General features: G+C 40.0%; 1 protein-coding gene across 1 annotated transcript in view; it reads right to left on the reverse strand.

Moving 5' to 3' along the window:
- The window catches only part of SUGCT (succinyl-CoA:glutarate-CoA transferase), a 774,528-nt gene that overhangs the window by 82,159 nt on the left and 670,025 nt on the right, over window positions 1-22,344 (reverse strand). The window contains exon 13 of the mRNA XM_043588522.1: window positions 21,118-21,181. Within this exon, the coding sequence (XP_043444457.1) occupies window positions 21,118-21,181 (64 nt within the window). The remainder of the gene's footprint in view (window positions 1-21,117; window positions 21,182-22,344) is intronic.

Here is a 22,344-nt window from a genome sequence, read left to right on the forward strand (position 1 = left end):
GAGGTCCACTGCATACTATTTGTTATGATTCTGTGATGTTCCTTGAGCCTACAATCTCAGTGCATTTTGTCCCTTGCCTGTCAGACACCTTGTCATCTCTTGGTAAATATGAAACCATGTTTCCCAGTTATCGTTCCCCAGCTGATAGGTTGACATTCTCTCTATTGCCAGTAGGCAGGTTGTCCTCGCCATTCCTCTGAGCCACACCAGCATGTCTATCGAGTTCTGAGTCCTCACATGACTGGGCTCCTCTTTCCTGCAAGGTGAACAACTCTGCCACTGCTTGGGTCATGAGACCCTGGGAATCCCACGAGTGATCCTTTGAACTAATGACATTTTGAAAAATACCCCATTAAGATAGTTTTTGGAGTGCTAAGGCTTGGGAATACCATCCAGTTTTCTTTTATATCATGTGATTCATATTCTATAGCACACCTTTTGTGTATAGAAGTATAGATTCCTCTCCAAGTACAGGAATTAATATTAGAAAATTCTATGAAGAGTGGCACCCAGTAGGTTAAGCATCCCATTCTTGATTTCAGCTCAGGTCGTAATCTCACAGTCCTGAGATCAAGCCCCACGTTGGACTCTGCCCTGGGCGTGGAGCCTGCTTACGATTCTCTCTCTCCCTTTCCCTTTCTTTCTGCCCCTCCACCCATTAATATGCACACATTTCTCTCTCAAAAAAAAGAAAAAAGAAAATTCTACGAAGAGACAACCTACATTATAAAAAGAAAAAAAAATTAGGAAGTTAATTCTTACCGATCTGTTTGGTTTTAGTCTTGTGGTTTAGCTTAACTTTTATCTTTTTTTTTGCAAAATAGAGACTTAAAGGTCTTAAGGAACCTTAAGGAAAGGTCACTGGAACATTTTCAAATGCACCTAATAAGCAAATAGACCAGACAATATATGTCTAAACATTTCTTACATTAGCTGTAGAAATGTTGCTATTGTATAATCATCATCTTCAGAACAAGATCTCCCTATGAATAGACTCCAGTTTTTATGCCAACACTACTACCTATGATCTCTCACCTCCATCTAACATTATAAAATTTCCCACAACACATATATAGTAATAGCAAAACTGACATGTATATAAACTTAAAATATTTGGCAAGACATTTTAAAATACATCACACAAAAACATACACACATCAAATTGCATAGAAGTCCAGAAGATAGGATTGGACTGCTTATATTGAAACTACATATATCTGGTAAAGTCTAAAACTGGTTGATTTTCAAATTATCCAGAAGTTCTTTATATTTACTTTAATAGAGCGTTGTAAGGAAAAATTGTTTCAAAGGGTTATCACTAACATACTGAGATTTAGATTTTTCTTTTAGAAAGTAAAAATAAATTGACTTTGGAATTTGCAGGAATTTGGATTGGGAGAGAAATAAATAAGCATAATACCCATATATAAAAATATAAAGCTGGGAGAGCATGGGTGGCTCAGTTGGTTGAGCGACCGACCTCGGATCAGGTCATGATCTCACAGTTTGTGGGTTCAAGCCTTGCGTCGGGCTCTGTGCTGACAGCTCAGAGTCTGGAGCCTGCTTCAGATTTTGTGTCTCCTCCTCTCTCTGCCCCTCCCCTGCTTGTGCTCTGTCTCTCTCTGTCTCTCAATAATAAATAAATGTTAAAAAAAATTAAGAATATAAAGCTGGATTTTCTGGTAACACCAGACTTGACACGAGGATTTGTGTAGAAATGACACGTATTGCTTTTTTTAAGTAATTTTCTAAGGTTTTAACCATATCACATGGGAATGCAAAAGTAAAGTTACATCATAACAGAATTCTGTTGTGTTTAAACAGAAGAGAGCTGAAATAAACATTCTTCTTTTCCCACCTCACATGAAAGGTTAAATGTTGACATTTCTTTTTGTATAGTGAAAAATTTAATACGGGTAAAGAAGAGAAGTCCAAAGAAAATAATAAACATGCATGAAAACTCAGAGGGTGATGTTATATTCAAGGAAAGCACAGGGAGCTGCCATGTTGTGGGAGGATTTCCTGCATCTCAGAAGAGGTGTGCCGGTTGACTAGAGCAGAAGATTTAGGCAATTTCAGAAACTGCTTAAATATGAGTATTCCCTCTATTTTTTTCAGTCATAAATTCTATTCCCCCCACCTTGGCTTGCCTCTCTTTGGCCTTCTTTGTCATTACTTCCTATGTCCTTTTAATGTTTGTTTTTTCTTTTTTCTTTTTTTTTCTTTTTTCTTTTCTTTTTTTTTTTTTTTTTAGAGGAAGAGAGTATGATTGGGTGACGAGGCAAAGAGAGAGAGGCAAAGAAAGAGAGAGAATCCCAAGCAGGCTCTGTGCTGTCAGCATGAGATCATGACTTGAGCCAAAATCAAGAATCGGATGCTTAATCGACTGAGCCATCCAGGCACTCGGCTTGTCCTTTTAAACAGAGGCAAAGGAAATAATAAAGATGGGCCCAATTTGCTTTTTATATTGGTTTGGAAACCTTTGATTCTCTGATTTTTCTTTTGGCTCAAATACTCAAATAGATCATGTGAAGGCTTTCAAGGGAAGCACATAGTTTTTATTTACTTTTCTGAAACAACATGGCCCTAACAGCATTTATTGGACTCTCTGGATCCCAGGTAGGGCGTCTGGGGACAACTGAATGCAAGAGCCCACGAAGCTGTGTCCGGCAAATTTCGTTTCTGTGTTGGTTTTTTTTTGTTTGCTGGTTTATTTTGTTTTGTTTTTGTTTGTTTGTTTTAAAGGGAAACAAACAAATCTATTTCCACAGAAAATATCTTGGTATTTCAACCTGAATGGAACCTTTGGTTTGGAGTTCCTATCATTTTAATTTGATTTAAGACCAAATGTGTTTAAGTGACAGCTTTTTTTTTTCCCCCTTGTCTTACTGGAAATTTTCGCAATTTAAGATGCGGAAAAATGAACCAGAAAGAAACAAATCTGTAATTCACTACAAACGAACTGCTGAATCTAAAACTCCAAGCATGGAAGAAGCCATCACTTCTGCTTTCTGATGCCTCAGGGACTCTATTGCTACCTGGAGACCACGGAACTGAGAAACATCATTCTGATGAGAACCCGAACTACCAGGCATGCAGAGGACCTCTAAAGTTGTAGTAATTGAGAAAGATGAGCCTCCAGCACCGTCAGGGAGAAATTCTCTCCTCAGAAAGAGCATGTTGCTCCAACCCGTGTCCTGATGTGGAAAGCTGGGTGTGTCCCAGCTGCCGTAATGCTCCTGTCCAGGAAATCCACAGCTCACCTTGGACACTAGGTGGAAGGGGCAGGAAATAGGATTGAGGTTTCCTTGATCAGGAGTGTCGACAGGGAAGATGCATTGGCCATTTCAATGCAGGAAAACAGCCCCAAAGAAGCTTAATTTTAAAAAAATATAATCTTTAGGATGACATTGTTTTGTTTCTAGAGTCTACTCCACCCTACTGTCTTGAATGATTCCAGAAGAATTATTTAAGTAACTTATTTTTTTCAACCTTCCTGTCAGACCTGGTTTTTCCATCAGTACTAATATACCATTTATGTTTTTTTTTTTAAAGAAAAGAAGAAAGCATTAAAAGATAGCCAAACAAGATGATATATATCATCTCTGCTAAGGTCCTGCTATGGAACCAAATTCCTGAGATTTGAAATGCGTTCCGTGAATGTAAAAGACATAAGTAGTCAGTCCTGATGGTGAAAAAAGGCGAATGAGGTAACGGTCACACTGAGGGGCTGTTTGTCTCAAGTGTCCTATAAATAGGAATGTGAAATTAATTTTTTCAATCTACATTCCCCCTAGTCAAAGCAAACATTCACTCCTCAGTGGTAAGCTGAGGTAAGGTATTTAAGAGAGAATAATTAGTGGGGCACCTAGATGGCTCAGTTGGTTAAGCGACCAACTTTGGCTCAGGTTATGATCTCACAGTTTGTGGATTTGAGCCCCACATCGGGCTCCCTGCTAACAGGCCAGAGCCCTCTTTGGATCCTCTGTGTCCCTCCTCTCTCTAACCCTTCCCCCCCCCCCCACCTCTCTCAAAAATAAATAAGCATTAAAAATTTGGGGAAAAAAAAGAGAGACAATGATTATAATTTATTACTTCCATGTTTATAATTTGGGAACTTCCTACTGAAATAAAAAGTACAGCACAGTGCAGATTTCCTCAATTTCCTGTAAAACTCAAACACAGGAGGACACTTTTGGGGGAAACTTTTTTTTTTTTTTTTTTTTTTGTCTTCCGATGGAGTCTACTGGAAAGATCTCCCCCTGCTGTGTGGAGGGTGTAAGCCAGTTGGGAAATAAGGCTTCACCCCAGGCCCGCTATTGTAACAGCTGGTGGCGTTGGCATTTTCATGTAAACACGCAAGCCTAAGAGGAATTTCTCCTTTATAATTGGGCCCATTCCCCCTTCCTGGGACATTCCACAATGCCACCAACAATGAAGTGCTCAGAAAGGAGGAATCATTTCTGTTTATGTGAAAATAGATCTGAACTCCATGAGGCAAGGGAAGAAACAACAAAAATCTTCAAAGACCACAAAGAGAAGTTATAATCAAATCTGGATGCCGTTTGCGAGATCTGACAAAGCTCCTCCATGCATCAGCTCTGACTGTGCGGAAAGCTGGAGCCAACCGTCCCTTCCTCCAGCCCTGTCTAGTCCATTCCCCGTGCAAGTGCTTGGCTCCAGCCATGCCATAGCATTGTCTGCTCTGGGTGTGGGCAACAGTCTTAGTGACCATGCACTCGCACACATGAGCAGACCATTTCACTCTCAGGAGTACTTCAAATACACTAAGCCATTGGTCTAAAGTGTATAAAAGCGATGATCAAAAATGCCTTCAGGAGGCAGCATAACATCGCAATAAAAGGGCATGGAGTTTTGAGTAACTCAGAATTGAATGCAAATTCCGGGTCTGCAATTCACTGGAGTAAGTTTGCAAGTTACCAAATAACTTTGGTCAAGTTATTTAATTTCTCAGTTTGCTCATCTGTAAAATGGGGATACTAAGGACTCCCTCAGAATGTCGATGTGATAATTAGAGACGATCTCTGTCAAGCACCAGATGCCTAATCACACTGACTGTTGGCTAGTTTTAGCGAGTGTTCCCTAAAGTAACTCTTCTTATGCTTTACATCACAAGTGTACCTCCCCACGCAGTAGAACATAATGCATAAATTTTCTATGATTCTTACCACCAAGAATATTACTTATAACTCAGCCTAAGGGAAAACGCATCTAGAGGCTGAAAACAACCGTAAGCGTTGCTACCAGCTCATAATACCCTGCCACAAATTAAATATGTTTCTCCAGTCTACAATTTCTGCTCCTAAGAAACATGAAGATGTATGTATTCACTTTAAAGAAAGAAACTTTGTTGGCCTCGGGATTTTATAAGCAAGAAAAGTATCATCCTGAATCTTTGCCCAAATAACTCCACTGACTTCCTGTGTGAAGGCAGTCAAATCACCCTTACTGGTAAATAATGTTTCCCTAACAGACTTCAGTTCAAGTTTCCCTTTTGTGCTTAAAGCCTGTTTCTTCTCATTTGCCGCATTAGGCAATTAATTGGGTATTTATAGGCAGCTATCATATACCCCACTGTCATCGCTACTCAGTCATACATCTTAAATTCTCCACATCTCGCCACTTAAATTCTACCCCTTAATCACCTCATCATCTTTGTCACATTTAAAATTTTTCCTTTCACTTAATCAACTCCATTTTCTAAGCCAGCGTAAGAACAATTGTGCAGAATCCCCCTAACGCAGCGTTACTGCGGAGCGATGAAGAGAAAGTGTTCCTCCTTAAGTGATTCCTTTAGATCCCAGGATAGTTTTTGCTCCTAGAGCAAGAGCATCACCGTGTGAGCTATTCCTGATCTGCACTTCAGTGTTGCCCTCAATCCATGCCCAGTGCCTTTCACTGCTCAGTGTGGCTCTCGCTGGCCGGGGCTGAACCAGCTCGGAGGGAAGGCGCCCCGCCTCCACACTACAGCCTGCTGGCCCCCCTGAAGCTCCCATGGCTGTGCTCCTGGCTGACCCTCTCCTGCCCAGTGTTTCTGGGTGTTCATCCCTCACAAAAGAAAGAAAAAAATCTTCTAATATTCCTCAGGACCCCTGGGTCCCTTGAGCTAAGAAACAAGAGAAAATTCTACCCTTCAGAGAAGGGACACTTTTCTTAGCTGGTTTCCCCTCCCTTTCTAACTGTAAACTAGCCAAATTTATCCAGTAAATGACCATTACAACCTGTCCCATGTGGCTCTAAGGGACACATGTTCCCAGTGGGGTAACCCACAAAATGCTTTTCCATGAGCTTTGGGGGAGAAAAAGGTTCCACTGTCAAATAACGTAAGGAAATGGGGCATTTAGTATCTCCCTCTTAGTGACCGAAAACATATCTTAGAATGTTCATAGTTCTGAGAAAAGTAGAACATTCACTGACCTTTGTTTAACATAGGTTTCCCAAAGCTGTTTGACAAGACTCATGTCTTGCTGGGACAATTATTAGGACTTCAAGAAACCATGGGGTCTGCAGAGTATATTTTGGAAATGTCGCATGGCGTCACAGCCCTTCTCTAATTTCCCTTAAACAAACTGTTACATCATCAGCTGCCATCCCTGAATTATTATTTTCACCTGCATGTTCTGTCGGAGAACAATGCTGTTTGGGAAGGATGCTTTCACACTACACCGTCTCCATTGACTCCACGAATGACATATTTATCCAAGAGCACCTACCTGGAAGATGAATAAAGAGGCTGGTTTGTCCTAACACACACAACTGGCAGTGACTGTGCCACCGTTTCCGTGTCCCCAAGGCATTTCCTCGGATCGGTCGCTGTCAAATGCAACCACAAGACCGAGTTCCTTGTCTGCCTACACTTGGCACAGAGTAGATCCCAGACAAAAGTTTGTGAAACAAAAAAAGAATGATTTGCATCATTTGTATCATTGTATCACGTCTGACCTAGAGAAAATGCCCATGATTATTTCCACTTTTAAAATTTGACAAATAACTAATAACGTGGCTAGTTTTATCTCCCCTCAAGAGTCTGTGCTGCTGCAGGTACTGTTAAGAGTTTAATTATTGGGGCACCTGGGTGGCTCAGTCAGTTAAGCGTCTGACTCTTGATCTCGGCTCAGGTCATGATCTCACAGTTTGTGAGTTCGAGCCCCGTATCAGGCTCTGTGCTGACATCCCGGAGCCTGCTTGGGATTCTCTCTCTCCTTCTCTCCCTGTTCCTCCCCTACTCTCTTTCTCAAAATAAATTTAAAAAAAAACTTAAAAACAGAGTTTATTAATTATCTACAGCATGCTTCCACTTACTCCTTCTATGTGCTGAACTTTGGCACATAGTATTTAACGATTGTTAAGTCACAGTGTCTGATTTTGTATTACAGATAAGACAGGTCACTGAGTCAGACAAGGGAGGCTGTCTATTATCTCCATTTATAATCTGCAGAGCCGGGTTTTGCACTCAGGTCTCGCTGGCTAAGTCTACATGCACTCCACTCTCCACATCCTTGGATGCACACCACGTGGATAGATCACATGTACACAGGAAAACAACTTAGAAGTTAGCTACATTTTTTTAGCAACCATATTTTTATTGGGACAAAATATCGATAATATAAAATTTACCGAAGTGTCCAGTTCTGTGGCATTAAGGGCATTCACACTGTTGTCCAACCATTAGCACTGCCCACTTCCAGAAATGTTTCATCTTCCCCAACTGAGACTTTGTACCAATTCACCACTAACTCCCCATTCCTCCCTCCCCCAGAGCCTGGCAACAAATCTTACACTTCCTGTCTCTATGAACTTAACTACTCTAGGTATTTCATATAAGTGGAACCTTACAGAATTTGTCACTAATTACTTTTTAAATTCTTGCTCTAGATATAGTACCAACCATTCACTTGAAAAAAAAAATCATCTTAACTTTCTTATACCAACACCACATTGTTTGCAGTTTAATTAGTGTTACTCAAAGGGAACTAGGTTCTGACTTTAAAACAAAATCAGTCCCCCGTGAGCCAGAGGAAATTTGCCCACACAGCACCAGGGCCACGGTCAGATCATAGGAAAGATGAGAAATCTGGGTAAGTCAGGGTGACAGTTTAACATCTTCAGTTTTTTTTTTTTTTGATGATTGAAATCTGCATATCCATCGCAAACATTTCTCTTTTTTTTCCCTTTCAAACTGCTTTTCTGTTAATGTGTGAAAACGGCACAACTTGAGGGAAATGTAACCCACATGTTTTGGTGCATTTACACTTCCGTGCTCTTGAGAATATCAAAATGGCCTAACAATATATTTTCCAAAGACTTTTTTGTCTTTCAAAGAAACATAATTATAGACTTGGTAAAAAATAAAAAATAAAAAATAAAAACAAACTTAATTCCCCAAGGAAATAGTCTCTAAGTTCAAATTCTTGAAATTTAAGCATTCTTTAAATAAATTGCCTAGTTGATCTTTTTTAAATGAAACATTTAAGATACATTAAGGGGTCTTCCCGTGAGAGAATAAAGTTGTAAGGTAAAAACTCAATGATTGGCTCAACTTTAGGAGATGGTAGTAATCAGGAAAAAGAGGACAGAGTTCAAGGATACCCAGATGTGGGTTCCCAGTGACCCTGCAACACTCAGCGAGTGTCAACTTTCCCATCTGTAAAAATGCACATGATAATAAGGAGCGCCTGGGTGGCTCAGTCAGTTGAGCGTCCGACTGGATTTCAGTTCAAGTCATAGATCTCAGGATTCGGTGAGATTGAGCCCTCCACTGGGCTCACCTAGACAGCATAGAGCCTGCTTGGGACTATCTTCTCTCCCTCTCTCTCTGCCCCTCCCCCACTCCTGTGTGCGATTGCGCACTCTCTCTCTCTCTCTCTCTCTCTGTCTCAAAATAAACAAATAAACTTAAAAGAAAAATAATGAATGGTTAACTGAATTGTCCTGGAGATTAAACACACTGTGTCTATAAAGGGCTCATATATGTACCATGTATAGAGAAAGACTCAACAGATGTTCCCTTATAGTCCCTTGTTTCCAATTTGAATGTTCCCCAGCAATGAAGTCATTAAAATCTATTCACAAAACATATTTGCATGCAGTATGGTGAATTGCATCTTTCCTTTAAATTGAAAGGCCGAAAAGATCAATCCCATTAGAACATCAAGACAAGACACTAAAAGGCAAAGTGAATCACTTAAGGTCACATGCAAACTTGAAGGCCCAGCAACAAAGAGAAAACAGGTTAGGTCTTTGAGGGCTTAATGGGAGGGGGTGGGGGGCGGACTGTGCTGAGGACAGTCTCTAAATCTATACGGGTACTGCTTCTCTTACTTGTCAGTACTTGGCCATACACTCTCTTCAAATCCCTAAAATATCTTGGATTAATTTTTCCTTTCCTATTTAATTTAATTAAAATTAGGTTTTTGCTTAATTGTTTGAAAAGCACTTGGTTTCTTGTAATGAACTGGAGAATAGGGTTCCTAGGGACACTTTCAACAGACACAGGGTTCTGAGTGGGTTAGACTAATTGTTGGGCCATTCCAAGAGCCCACTGTGCCTTATATGATGTTCTGATGAAGGACAAGCTGGGGGAGCACTTCAAAGAGCCTCATCCCTCCCCCTCTATGCCCCCTCTGGGCTCAAAGGATGAGCCCAGAGACACGCTGACTAGTAATGCCATAGCAGATAAAGACACGACAACATGGAAATTTGGTTCCATAGAAGCTGATACATAATTCACACACAAAAGATAGCATCACTCTTACAGAGAAAGAGATGAGCAGTGAACCCCAAGGGCCCAGCTCAAAGTCAAGTAAATCCTTATGGTTTGGAGGTGATGTGATACATGGGATATTGCCCATGACCTATTGGTTGTGTTAAGATGGCTGGAGGTTCTTATCTAACCCTTTACTACCATTTCTTCACCTCCACCAATACCTCTCATTAATATTAACATAACACTGTAGGCCTAGTCAAAATTAAACTATCATCCTTCTAAACAAAAGGATGGCTTACTCTGATGTTTTCTCTGGCTAAGTCTTAACAGGAATGTATCTTGACATTAAGGAAGCATATTTAAAGAAAACAACTTTCTTGGGTTCAGCCCGACTGTCACCTCTTCATGAACCAAAGAGTTCCTACCTGGGAGCACTAGAGGAGAGCAAAGCCATTTCTCTCTCAGAGAGGACTGACTCTCCAGCCATGAATGAACCTGGCAATGAAGGCAAGCAATTCACTCTAGGCTGAAGCACACTTGGAGGCAAAAGTAGTGTCACTTCTTGGTAAAAAATACCAAGATATCTATCCAAGATAACTCTATAACGTGGAAATGTAAACTGAAAGATTATTTTAACTTTTTTTGTACTTAGCTATTAGATGGCATCCGATTTTACTTCTCCAGCCAATGTACATGCCTAATTACATTTAATTAATTTATCCTCTAAAGACCCATCAGAAAGTCTGTATTTAAATTTGATCCAGAAAAAGACTTCTCTGGGTACCCAATGTAAGTTGGCTGCTACTAGGGCAGCAAGGACTCTAGCACGGATCCCAGAAAACATCTAATCCATCCACCTTTTAGGACAAAATAACCAAAATGCTTAACCATCCCTGAGACTTCCACTCTTCGTGGAGCCATTTGTTTTTATTTTGTTTGGTTCGGATTTCTAGATTTTGTTCAACATTCAGTGGTCTTCTGAGATGATTTCAAACACCCCTAACCTCAAGGATCATTCTGCAGAGTGATAGTTGGAGAAAACACCTCCAATTAAATATTCACCTAGAAAAAGTCTTCAGCCTACATGTCACTTTCTAATAGTGAAAACAACTCTGTGCCCCAGAACTTTATTGATAACTTAGGACTGACTTGCAACAAGAGTTTATTGTCTACTAGACAGATTCACTTATCTCAGTGCTGAGATTGATGAGGACAGGTTGAAGAGGAACAACTGAGATCTTGGCCATTTTCCCAGTCCCTACTAACAGGAACATGAATTCCCTGAGCATGAAAGCCCAGCTCTCACAAAATATTTCTTCCTCATGGCACAGATAAGCATAGTTGATGGAGATCCCTAAGTCATATCAGCGACAGTAACTTGGCTCTTAGGGCTTCTCCAGTTCCTTATGGAAAGACATTCCTGGAGATGCGATTCACTCCTCCTCTGCTTCCTCCCTGCTCTCCTAGGAAGGGAAGTCACTGTGCTATTCATTTCTCACTAAAGGATAACAATGTCTACGGCCCTGCCTCATTGTAACAGGACTGCCAGAGAAGGCTGCAGGCACTCAATGTCAAATCACCTGGGAATACACTGATTTATTTAACTCTCAGTACATTGCCATGGGTTAAGGGTTTAATAAAGTTAAAAATAATTGAGGACTTTGGGAAGTACCATGGCTAGTCTATTTGAAAATTCATTTCCCTGCCAGCTTTCTCTCATTCTGTTGACAGCCTGTAGAACCTCGCTTTCATCTGTTTCCTCTCTTTACAGCTTAACCTGGTCCCCGAAGGAGTATGCTCTTTCTAGAAGATAGATTGAGTACTACACACAACATGAAAACTTTACACACTCTTCCTGTTGTCATCTGAAAGATTTTTCTACCTGGAAGAAATAACTTATCTCACCTTCCACTCTCAGATTGGCTTTACATAGGATTCCTTACGAGCACCGACATTTTTAAACTTTATGGAGGGATACAAGCTGAAACTTTGGTTCCTCTTAATTTTTCTTTCTCCCTGGTGAGATCTGTGACAGCTTTGTCCATTGCTGTAAACGATTGTAGAAATGTAACTGCACTTTGAGGGTATGTGATTTCAGAGACACTATCTAAGTTTCTATCTAAAGGGAATAAAACAGCTAAAAGCACGAGGGCGACATGAAGGCTTAGCGGAGGAAGACTGGCGACGATACAGGAGACTAGGTGGTCACTCCATGTAAAGTGTGTACTTCAAACTGGAAACAAACTAAAAATGTACAATAAATCTCTTTCAGATAACTTCCACGTTATTCTGTTCATAAATAGTCCATCTGTTCATAAAAAATCCATGCTGCTTAAAATTGTCACAAATCATGTTTTTAATTATTTTTCACCTAATAGTTTTTTATTCTAATCATCACCCAGAAAATGTCTATTAATTATTTAGTTGGTATAGACGGTGCTGGTTTGATTTCAAATGATAATATTTTTGTCCTCCAGAAGCTTACAAAAGAAAGACATTCATCATTTATAAAAAGTCTTGCAAAACATTCAGAAATTAAAAAATAGGGGCACCTGGGTATCTCAGTCAGTTAAGTATCTGACTTTTCAGCTCAGGTCATGATCTCATGGTTTGTGGGTTCAAGCCCCTGTGGGGTTCTGTGCTGACAGTGTGGAGTCTTGAGCCTGTTTTTGGTTCTGTGTCTCCCTCTGTCTCTGCCCCTCTCCTGCTTTCACTCTGTCTCTCAAAAATAAATAAATGTATAAAAAAATTTTTAAAAATGTCAGGTAATCACAGAAGTACATTCAACTTTTTCAAATTTCACTATAAAATCCAGACATCAATATTCCAATAAGTTGGTTTGAGCTCCATTAACTCATAGCAGTGATTGTCCTTCCTGCCCCAACACTGACTAGTTAAAAACTGTTGCAGAGGGCGCCTGGGTGGCGCAGTCGGTTAAGCGTCCGACTTCAGCCAGGTCACGATCTCGCGGCCCGTGAGTTCGAGCCCCGCGTCAGGCTCTGGGCTGATGGCTCAGAGCCTGGAGCCTGTTTCCGATTCTGTGTCTCCCTCTCTCTCTGCCCCTCCCCCGTTCATGCTCTGTCTCTCTCTGTCCCAAAAATAAATAAAAAACGTTGAAAAAAAAAATTTAAAAAAAAAAAAAAAAAAAAAAAAAAAAACTGTTGCAGAGTCCAAATACGAATGTTAAAATATTATGGGGAAAAGACTTAACAAAAGTTTTATTTAAAAGAACTTAAAGAAGTGTCTGGGTGGCTCAGTCAATTAAGCCTCTGACTCTTGATTTCAGCTCAGGACATGACCTCACGGTTCATGAGTTCAAGCCCCACATTGGGTTCTGTGCTGACAGGGTGGATGCTGCTTGGGATTCTCTCTCTCTCTCTCTCTCTCTCTCTCTCTCTCTCTTTCTCTCTCTGCCCCTCCCCTGCTCAGGCTCATTCGCTCTCTTGCTCTCTCTCAAAATAAATAAACTTAAAAAAATAAAATGAAAGAACTTAGAGCTGCTTGCTGAAAAACACAGATCAGGGTACAAGCAGGCAAGGGTAATTCAATTTAAAATCATTTCACATCTTCTTGATCCATTTGTCAGTTGATGGACACTTAAATGGAAGGTTGATGGGGGGATGGGGAAGAGGGAAATGCGGGAGATGGGCACTGAGGAGGGCACTTGTTGGGATGAGCACTGGGTGTTGTATGGAAACCAATTTGACAATAAATTATATTTAAAAAATAGCACATTTAAAATAAATAAGTAAGTAAATAAATAATAAAATCACTTCACAGGCACAGAAGACTACTTCCCTTTAACAGCACTGACACACTCCCCATTAAAATACTTCCCAGAAGTGCTACTGGAATCGGACAATTGCAGTACACACAGGGAAGTATCTGTAAATGGTTATGGTGAGAAAGTTTAGAGTTACACATCAAACTCGATTTCAGTGACAGCCTTTGAAGTATGGAACTCAAAACCAAGGTGATTTGGCATCTACATAGACCATGGAGGACAGCGTGTTCCACTCTGGCTAAAAGGCCAATGGGCAGCAGAATTACAAGATGCAAATGACAAATGGTGCCATGGAAACGGGCAGTCCTTTGGAATGCGATAACCAGTGGAATATCTTTCCACTACAGTCACAAATAAGGTGATGTTTATATAATGGCCAATCTCTTGTTGATGAAATGTTGTGGTGTGAACTTTAACTTACTTTGTAATTTAGCAATTACATACAAACTGCTATCAGTTTCATAGTTTAAACTTCAGGACATTATGAGTTTTACAAAAATCTCCAATGGAGTTAGAAGGTTTCTAGAAATTATACCTAAAAGCAGTCAGTGAGAACATCTGCCAAACCAGGTTGAGGCTCCTACCCGAGCTCCTCTTCCAGATCCCTTCTCCAGATACTAAGGACCTCAGAGACCTTGGCATAGATCTCCTTTACATTCTGATTTGTTTTTAGTTTGGTCATTAGTTCTGTATTAGGTCTTATTCTTCCTGCCTCTGCCTACCTCGTCAGGGTGACTGTGAACCTGCCCCTCTCACTTTCTCCCTTTGAGCCCTTCCTCAGCTCCTCCTGTACACCAGCATGGCCTCCTGAAGGCCCCCACAGCCCACACCAGATTTGCCAACTGACAGCTGGCCATTGTTTGTGTGTCTGTACATTTCACTTCTTAGGGAAGCCTCCCCTGATGCCACACACTAAATGAGGTCTCCCTGGTCTGTGCTCTCCCAGCACCCTGCTGTGGCCTCAGGTTCTCCATGGAAATGCTGATCCCCTTTTTCCTTCTAGTCCAATAAGCCCTCCCTGGTGAAGTGTAAGCTTCCTGAGCGACTGAGCCTGACCTGGGCACAGCTCTATTACCAGAGCTTCATCTAGCCAATAGAAGACCATAGATTGAAGTTTGTGTGTTTGAGATTTTACTACTCAACTCAGTTCTCAGGTTACATTAGTTAATTATGAGCATATTAGTACATTGTGCTCACTGTGCTGATACCTCCGTCATTAAACTAATGGTAACCTCTGACTAATGAACGCCGCCCTCCTGGGGACTCTTGGAATACCAGAATATTTAAGCCTGGCAAAGAGAGATAGGATGCATTTTGTCATTTATATCCCCACTAAGAATTAATTTTTCTTAGTGTCTTTCCACTTTTAAAACTGTCAAATAGGCTTTAAAGCTCAAATGAGAGAGTAGTTTAATGAACAATATATGAAATAAAGAACAATGGTATGAGCTTAACTACAACTCATACTTACAGATCGTTCATGAACATTAACTATTTCATATGTTTTCAAAGACATGTATCCACACAAATGAAATTTCTTTCTTAATTATTTACTATAGATTGGAGGTAGTGGGAAATGATATTAAAAGGGAGTATGTCGCAACAGATATAAACTAATAAAAGAAATAGTTTAGATCATACTACTCACTTTAGTATCAATAATGATTACAAATATTGGAACAATGTATTAAGTACTTACAATAATTATTTAAGTAGCTAAAAGAAATTTTGAAGAGGTTAATAATTTCCTATCCTTGTTAAAAGAATATTAAAATTGATTGACCAAGACCTTTAAGGTATTGATCAATTAGTATCTTATATGAGAGCTCTAAACTGAGCACCTAAGGGAATGGTGTGGATTTATCATCTCTAAAAATGGTGCAATAAATATTGTATAAGAATTATTGCTGACCTCTTTGACCTCGGACAGAGAAACTTCTTACTGGACATGTCTGTGGAGGCCAGGGAAACAAAAGCAAAAATGAGCTATTGGGACATCATCAAGATAAAAAGTTTCTGCACAGGAAAAAAAAAGTCAGCAAAACTAAAATGCAATAGATGGAATGGGAGAAGATATTTGTAAATGACATATTGGATAAAGGGTTAGTATCCAAAATCTATAAAGAACTTATGAAACTCACCACCCCCAAAAAACAAATAATCCAGTAAAGAAATGGGCAAAAGACATGAACAGACACTTTTCCAAAGAAGATATCCAGATAGCTAACAGACACATGAAAAGATGCTCAACATCACTTCTCATCAGGGAAATACAAATCAAAAACATAACCTCATACCTGTCAGAAGATAAAATTAACAACTCAAGAAACAACAGATGTTGCCAGGGATGTGGATAAAAGGGAACTCTTTTGCACTGCTGGTGGGAATGCCAACTGGTGCAGCCACTCTAGAAAACAGTATGGAGTTTCCTCAAAAATTAAAAATAGAACTACCCTACAACCCAGCAATTGCACTACTAGGTATTTATCCAAAGAGTACAAAATTGGAAGGGGACATGCACCCCAATGTTCATAGCATCACTATTGACAATAGCCAAAGTATGGAAAGAGCCCAAATGTCCATCGAGTGACGAATGGATAAGGAAGATGTAATATATATATATATATATATATATATATATATACACACAATGGAACATTACTTGGGGATCAAAAAGAATGAAATCTTGTCATTTGCAACAATATGGATAGAACTCGAATGTTTTGTGCTAAGTGAAATAAGTCAGTCAGAAAAAGATAAATATCATATGATTTCACTCACATGTAGAATTTAAGAAAATAATGAACCTAGGAGAAAGGAAGGAAAAATAAGATAAAAACAGAGAGGAAGGCAAACCATAAAAGACTCTTAAATATGGAGAACAAACTGAGGGTTGGTGGAGGGGAAGGGGGGGGGATGGGCTAAATGGGTGATGGGCGTCAAGAAAGGCACTTGTGGGGATGAGCACTGGATGTTCTATGTAAGTGATGAATCACTAAATTCTATTCCTAAAACCATTATTACACTATATGTTAACTAACTTGGATTTAAATAAAATTTAAAAAAAATTTTTTAAAAGAATTACTGCTGTTCTTCAAGAGACATATTTCTAGAACTGACTAAGATAGAAAACTTTTCAGGCAAATTAGTGCATTGTATGGAAAATTCAGTGAAGGTCACAAGAAATTCCTTAATATTAAAGGAAATTTAAATAGGTAGTTTTAGGTAATGTTAGTAAGGATTTTTATTGGAAATGTAAAGACACATATATAAATATATAAACTGCATGTAATGAATTCAAAAACATGTCTCCACTAGCCAACTAGAACACAATGTAGCATAATATCACTTTTAACTCCACTCTGGGTTTCCTGTTTTGGCAGATTCACCTCAGTGAGGCATTGTGGGAGAATTAGAGGTGTTTCTGCAGCATTCAAACTATAGCCTAAAACTTGTCCAATGGGGACATCCCTTACAAAGAAAGGCGGAACTATCATAGGTAAATACAATCAGTGAAAGGGGAAATCCACAGGAAAAATTGTAATTATTTACTTATAAATTCCCTTTACATTTAATACCTCTTACCCTGTCTGAGTGGCCTCGCAGTAGGATACAGTGAATTAGGAAATACAAGAGCAACTTCTTTTTTGACATCCATGAGCAGAATTGTCTCTCCTCTTTCACGGGTGGTCCAAATGTGCTGCTCTCAAGAGATGCTCAGATGCTAATTCCAAAAATAACCTAAACATATCCATTTCACCAGAAATCTGAGATTTCCTATACTGATAATCCTATAGAACGGATACAAGGTAAGTCAATGAAGTAGATATACCAAAAATATGCCTGAACTCAATCGAAATTAAAGAAACAAAAATAGTACTTTCCAAAGGGAAATAAAGATAAAAATAACAGATAAAACCGAAAGAGCTGAAGATCTGAGAATTGTATTGTGATAAATTGAATTTTTGGCCTCAATTATTTACCTCTCTTTGTGCCCAGTCTTCCATGTAACTCTGCAATTTCTCTTAAAAAGAGAGAAACATTCCTCCACTCCTTGGAACACAGCCTTAAACTTGCTTTGGCCAATGGAATGCCGACAGAAGGGTCTGCTAGTTATGTATCAGTTCTTCTGTGGCCTTGTGGTTTCTGTTTGCCTTCTTATTTTCCTGCCATTGCCATGTGAAGAACGCGAGAGATACGTGGGGCAGAGCTGAGCCCATGTTATAGTGAGGAGCCACGCTTGGCCAGACCTGCACCCAAAAGCAAAGTCACCCAGGCAAGTCCATCTTGGCTACCCCCTACCTGGTCTACGTGTGTGGAATAAATAAATGCTTATGTTTGAATGGAACTGAGATTTTTGTGGTTATTTGTTACACAGCATTATCATCACAGTAGCTAAGTGATACACTTATAAATTAAAAGGAGCAAAAAGGGGGGCACCTGGGTGGCACAGTCAGTTAAGTGTCCATCTTCTGCTCAGGTCATGATCTCACGGTTCATGAATTCAGCCCCACATGGGGCTCAGTGCTGACAGCTCAAAGCCTGGAGCCTGCTTCAGATTCTGTGCCTCCCTCTTTCTCTGACACTCCCCTGCTTGTGCTCTCTCTCTTCCTCTCTCTCTCTCTCAAAAAATAAACATTAAAAAATAATAAATAAATAAAAATAAAAAATAAAATAAAATGAGCAAAAAGGGTATGCTTTTTCCTTAGGAATCTAAAAAAAATATTTCTCTCTCCCCAAGATTGATGTTCACTCATTTGCCAGGAAAGCCAACAAATTCACATCTGATTGATTGAGAGAGTGCCAGAACCAATAACTTCACTGTAGGTTGACCACTGACTTACTTTTCTCCCTCCTATACTAACAACTATAATTAACTTTCAAATGTTTACCCTTTCCTCCCATGTATTGAGGATATTAATGACTATGACCTCATCTGTAAATTTGTAGAATAAAGTTTCATCAGAGGTTCTTGAATGTTCTTTAGATCCCATGGTTCCAAGCAGGTGTTTGGAGGAGACAGCCTGATGGAAGCAGTGGAAGAAAGCTTAACAGTTAGAGTGCTAACCTCTCAACCAGCAGAACTCTGCTTTAATATATTTTAGATATTGAGGTTTCACTTGGAACTCAGTTCCACTGTTTTAAAAATTAAAATTAAACACTGCTGGATAGGGGCACTTAGGTGCTTCAGTCAATTAAGTGTCAGACTCTTGATTTCAGCTCAGGTCATTATCTCACGGTTCATGAGATCAAGCCCCCTGTCAGGCTCTGTGCTGATAGTGTGGAACTGCTTGGGATTCTGTCTCTCCCTCTTTCTCTGCTGCCCCCCCTCCCACCCACAAGATAAATAAATAAGTAAACATTTAAAAAGTAAAAATAAAAAAATAAAAAATATTAGCGAAAATATTTTTTAAGATCTCCTCACACTGAAAACACTGTGATTAAATTGTTTTGACCACCCCCACTCTTCACTGCTATTGCCATGACCCTAACTTAAGACAGAAGTCCCGTAACAACTTCCGAACGTGATTGCCTGCTTTTAGTTATAAATTGTGCCATTTCACTCCCCTGCATCAAATTAGAGTAAAACCACATCTGGTGGGGTGTCCCGGCTCTGCCTCTCTCTGCAGTCTGACTTCCCACCCCTTACCTCACCTTTCTTATTGGCTTAAAATACACCCTGCTCTTTCCCAACTCAGAGTCTTCTCACATGCTGGTCCCTCTGCTTGGAATACCGTTCCCCTACTCTTCAAATGTCAACTTCTTATTATCCTTCAATTCTCCATTGATACGTGACCAGGCTTTCTCTGATCACTCAAACTAATGTAAGTCCCATCTGCCTCCATTATTCTCTACGACAACACATGTTCTGTCCTTTTTTTTTTTTTTTTTTTTTTCACTTATCATGACTTAACCCTTATCAGAACATTTGTTGGTTGCTTTTATTACCTGACTCTCCATTGAGTTTGAGCTCCATGTGGTCAGGTGTGGTTTATTTTTACATTCCCAGGACACAAAGCATTGCCCATGGAATGTGTATATGGAGTATGCTCAATAATATGAGTCAATAAGTGACTGTCTTAGCTTTTATGATAATTCTTTTATTTTTCCTCCACCACCTGTCTACACCTCATAGCATTTCCCTGTTCACATGTGGTTCCAGTCTCTGACATGCTTACACCTGCTCTCTCTCTCTCTTAGTTACCTTCCTTAATTCCCAGACAGTGGTCCTTATACTCTTGTACATAAGAATTTTCTCTTTCAACTTACTTTATCATCCCACTTTCCTCTTCTTTTCCTTCTTGCACCAATGGTCATGATCTGATCTGTTCTGGGACTTCGTTATCAAGCTGATCCTGAATCTTGAAATTAGATTATAGCTACATAATACCTAACAATAGCAGGTATTCAATAAGTGCCATCTGATACCTAGAGAAGTAAATATTCTATGCTGTTTATTTATTTTGAGAGAGAGAGAGAGAGATAGCGAGTGAGCATGGGGGAGGGGCAGAGATGGGGGACAGAGGATCCAAAGCAGGCTCTGTGGTGACAGCAGAGAGTCTGATGTGAGGCTGGAACTTAACAAACTGGGAGAACATGACCTGAGTCAAAGTTGGACACTTAACTGACTGAACCACCCAGGCACCCCTCTATGCTGTTTTGACTCAGGTGAGTGAGGGGTTTGGGGAATGCCCAAATTTCAAACAAGGTAACCAGCACTGAGCTTCAAGTAAACAATGATCAAAGTTGTATCCTAACTAATTTCATTATCCTCTGTCAGAAGAAAAGACAAAAATAAGTGTATGGTTTATATATAGTCTATAAAAGAGGGACCCGAGGAACAAGAACATGGCGTGTTTTCCCAGCAGTGCCCCAAGTAGAGACAACTGAGCTGAGGAACAGTAACATTATGGTTGTTAGAGAAGTGAGATTTGTCAGGGTAGCAAGCTGGTCATGAGCTCTCACTATAGTTTGGATGCTCTGAGGCTTCTGGCTGCTGGAAAGAGAACTCTCTCCCGGAAGTGAAAAAGTTGGCATTTTGGCTCGGACCAAAATGTCTTAGTGAGTTTGTTTGGTATGAGTCAACTTAGAAAAATTCAATGTATTTTGAGTTAAGTGAAAATATTTTGTTTCCTTATCTACAAAGCTGAGATCCTCACCGTAAATCATAGTTCAGGGAAAAAAATGTCCTGATCTGAGCAGCCACTAGCCTTCCCTGGATGCCAGTTCCATCGTGCCTGGCTTACCTTCCCATTCACCTATGAACCATGTGTAATTTCAGAATAGTTGCCACATCTATTGTTGTCTATCTTTGGCAGTTACATTGTGTAGTTTTGTGAGCACATGATTACATAAAATGGAGTCAGATAATATGAGCAATTTTGGTTACCAGGGCAATCAGATATTCGTTAAAACGAAGACACAAGTCCGTAGCCTAGGTATATGTGCTTGTGGGTATGACTCTAAGGTTTCCCTTTTATCCAAATGAAGAAGTTGGGTAATGTCTTGACAAACTGTTTGGGGAATCACCAGCTACCTGCAGGGATCAGCACAGGGAATAATTAATGAAGGAAGGTATTGAGGAAAATAACCAAAGTTTTCAAACCTGGGACTGAGATCTTCCCCACGGTCGGATGCTTCATCTCCATAATGAGGCCATTGTGTAACACCTTCAAATGTAAAAACAGAAAACTAAATTACAAAATAAAATTACTTAATCTCAAGGAGTTTGAAAAGCCCCCTATTTGGCCCACCAAAGAAACACTGCAAAACACAGAATTTTCAAGTTTGGAATTTTAATTTGAAAGTAAATATTTGAAACAAAAATGTTTCCATCTTATATTAAACCAAGTGATGCCAAAAAGATTTAGAAGGCACTACATTTTTTTTTTTACAAAGTCTTCCCACTCTTAAAAATGCTATTTGCTCCTAAATATACAGTATGATTTTCCCCTTTTCATCTGTGTTTGATCCTCTAAATACTGAACCTCTGCCTCTTCTGGCATTCCTTCATCACAGGCCATGGCCAAAGTCAACTGCAGAAGGACAGAATGGGAGGAAGAACCAGGACCAGGAACAGAGGAGCCCATGGGGATGGAACATGAGCTCCTAGCAATTTATTCAGTGGAAGGTGTGGGAGTCAGTCCAGTTTGAAAGGTGAATTAGAATAACCAGAAGGCTCAGTGACTGCCGGAAGTGGACATATTCAGAGCTGCTGTGACCAGTAATAGGCAGGGCCAGCTGACCGGGAGCCCAGAGTAGACTCATGTCAGAGGCTTGAGCTGGAGATTGGAACCAGAGACGTTTTTGGTGATAATAAGACCATTATTATAAGACAAGATCTCAGAACTGGGAGTCAGTGGGGAGCTGGCAGGGAGGAAATTGAGCAAACAAAACAAAACATAGACCCTGTCCTGAAGGGCTGGTTAGGTTCCCATGCACTAGGACCACGATAGGTATTTGGTGGTCCAAATAGCTTGGACCTCCAAGCTAGGTAGGTCCTGGCCTACCTAGACTTGGCCTCAGGTTCAGACTCAAGGCCAATTACTAGGACAGGGACATTCTACTAGGGACACAAGCAGAAGAAATGTGACTTGATGTTGAATTGCTTGACTACTGGAAAAGAGCTACCTACATCCTCGGCTTTCATTTTTCCTATGGGGTGGGCAGGAACACAGAATCTGCCAGGGATCAAGTGCCCTCATAGGTAAAGGATGAGACAAGGGCATGGAACTAGATTCTAGACTACAAAAGTTGAATTCTGGGAGGCGAAACGTTTGGTCATATACAAATGAAAATTCTACAAAGTTGTTTTCCTTTGTTTAATTGTTTT

This window comes from Prionailurus bengalensis, chromosome A2, assembly GCF_016509475.1.
Source record: "Prionailurus bengalensis isolate Pbe53 chromosome A2, Fcat_Pben_1.1_paternal_pri, whole genome shotgun sequence".
Classification (NCBI taxonomy): domain Eukaryota; kingdom Metazoa; phylum Chordata; class Mammalia; order Carnivora; family Felidae; genus Prionailurus; species Prionailurus bengalensis.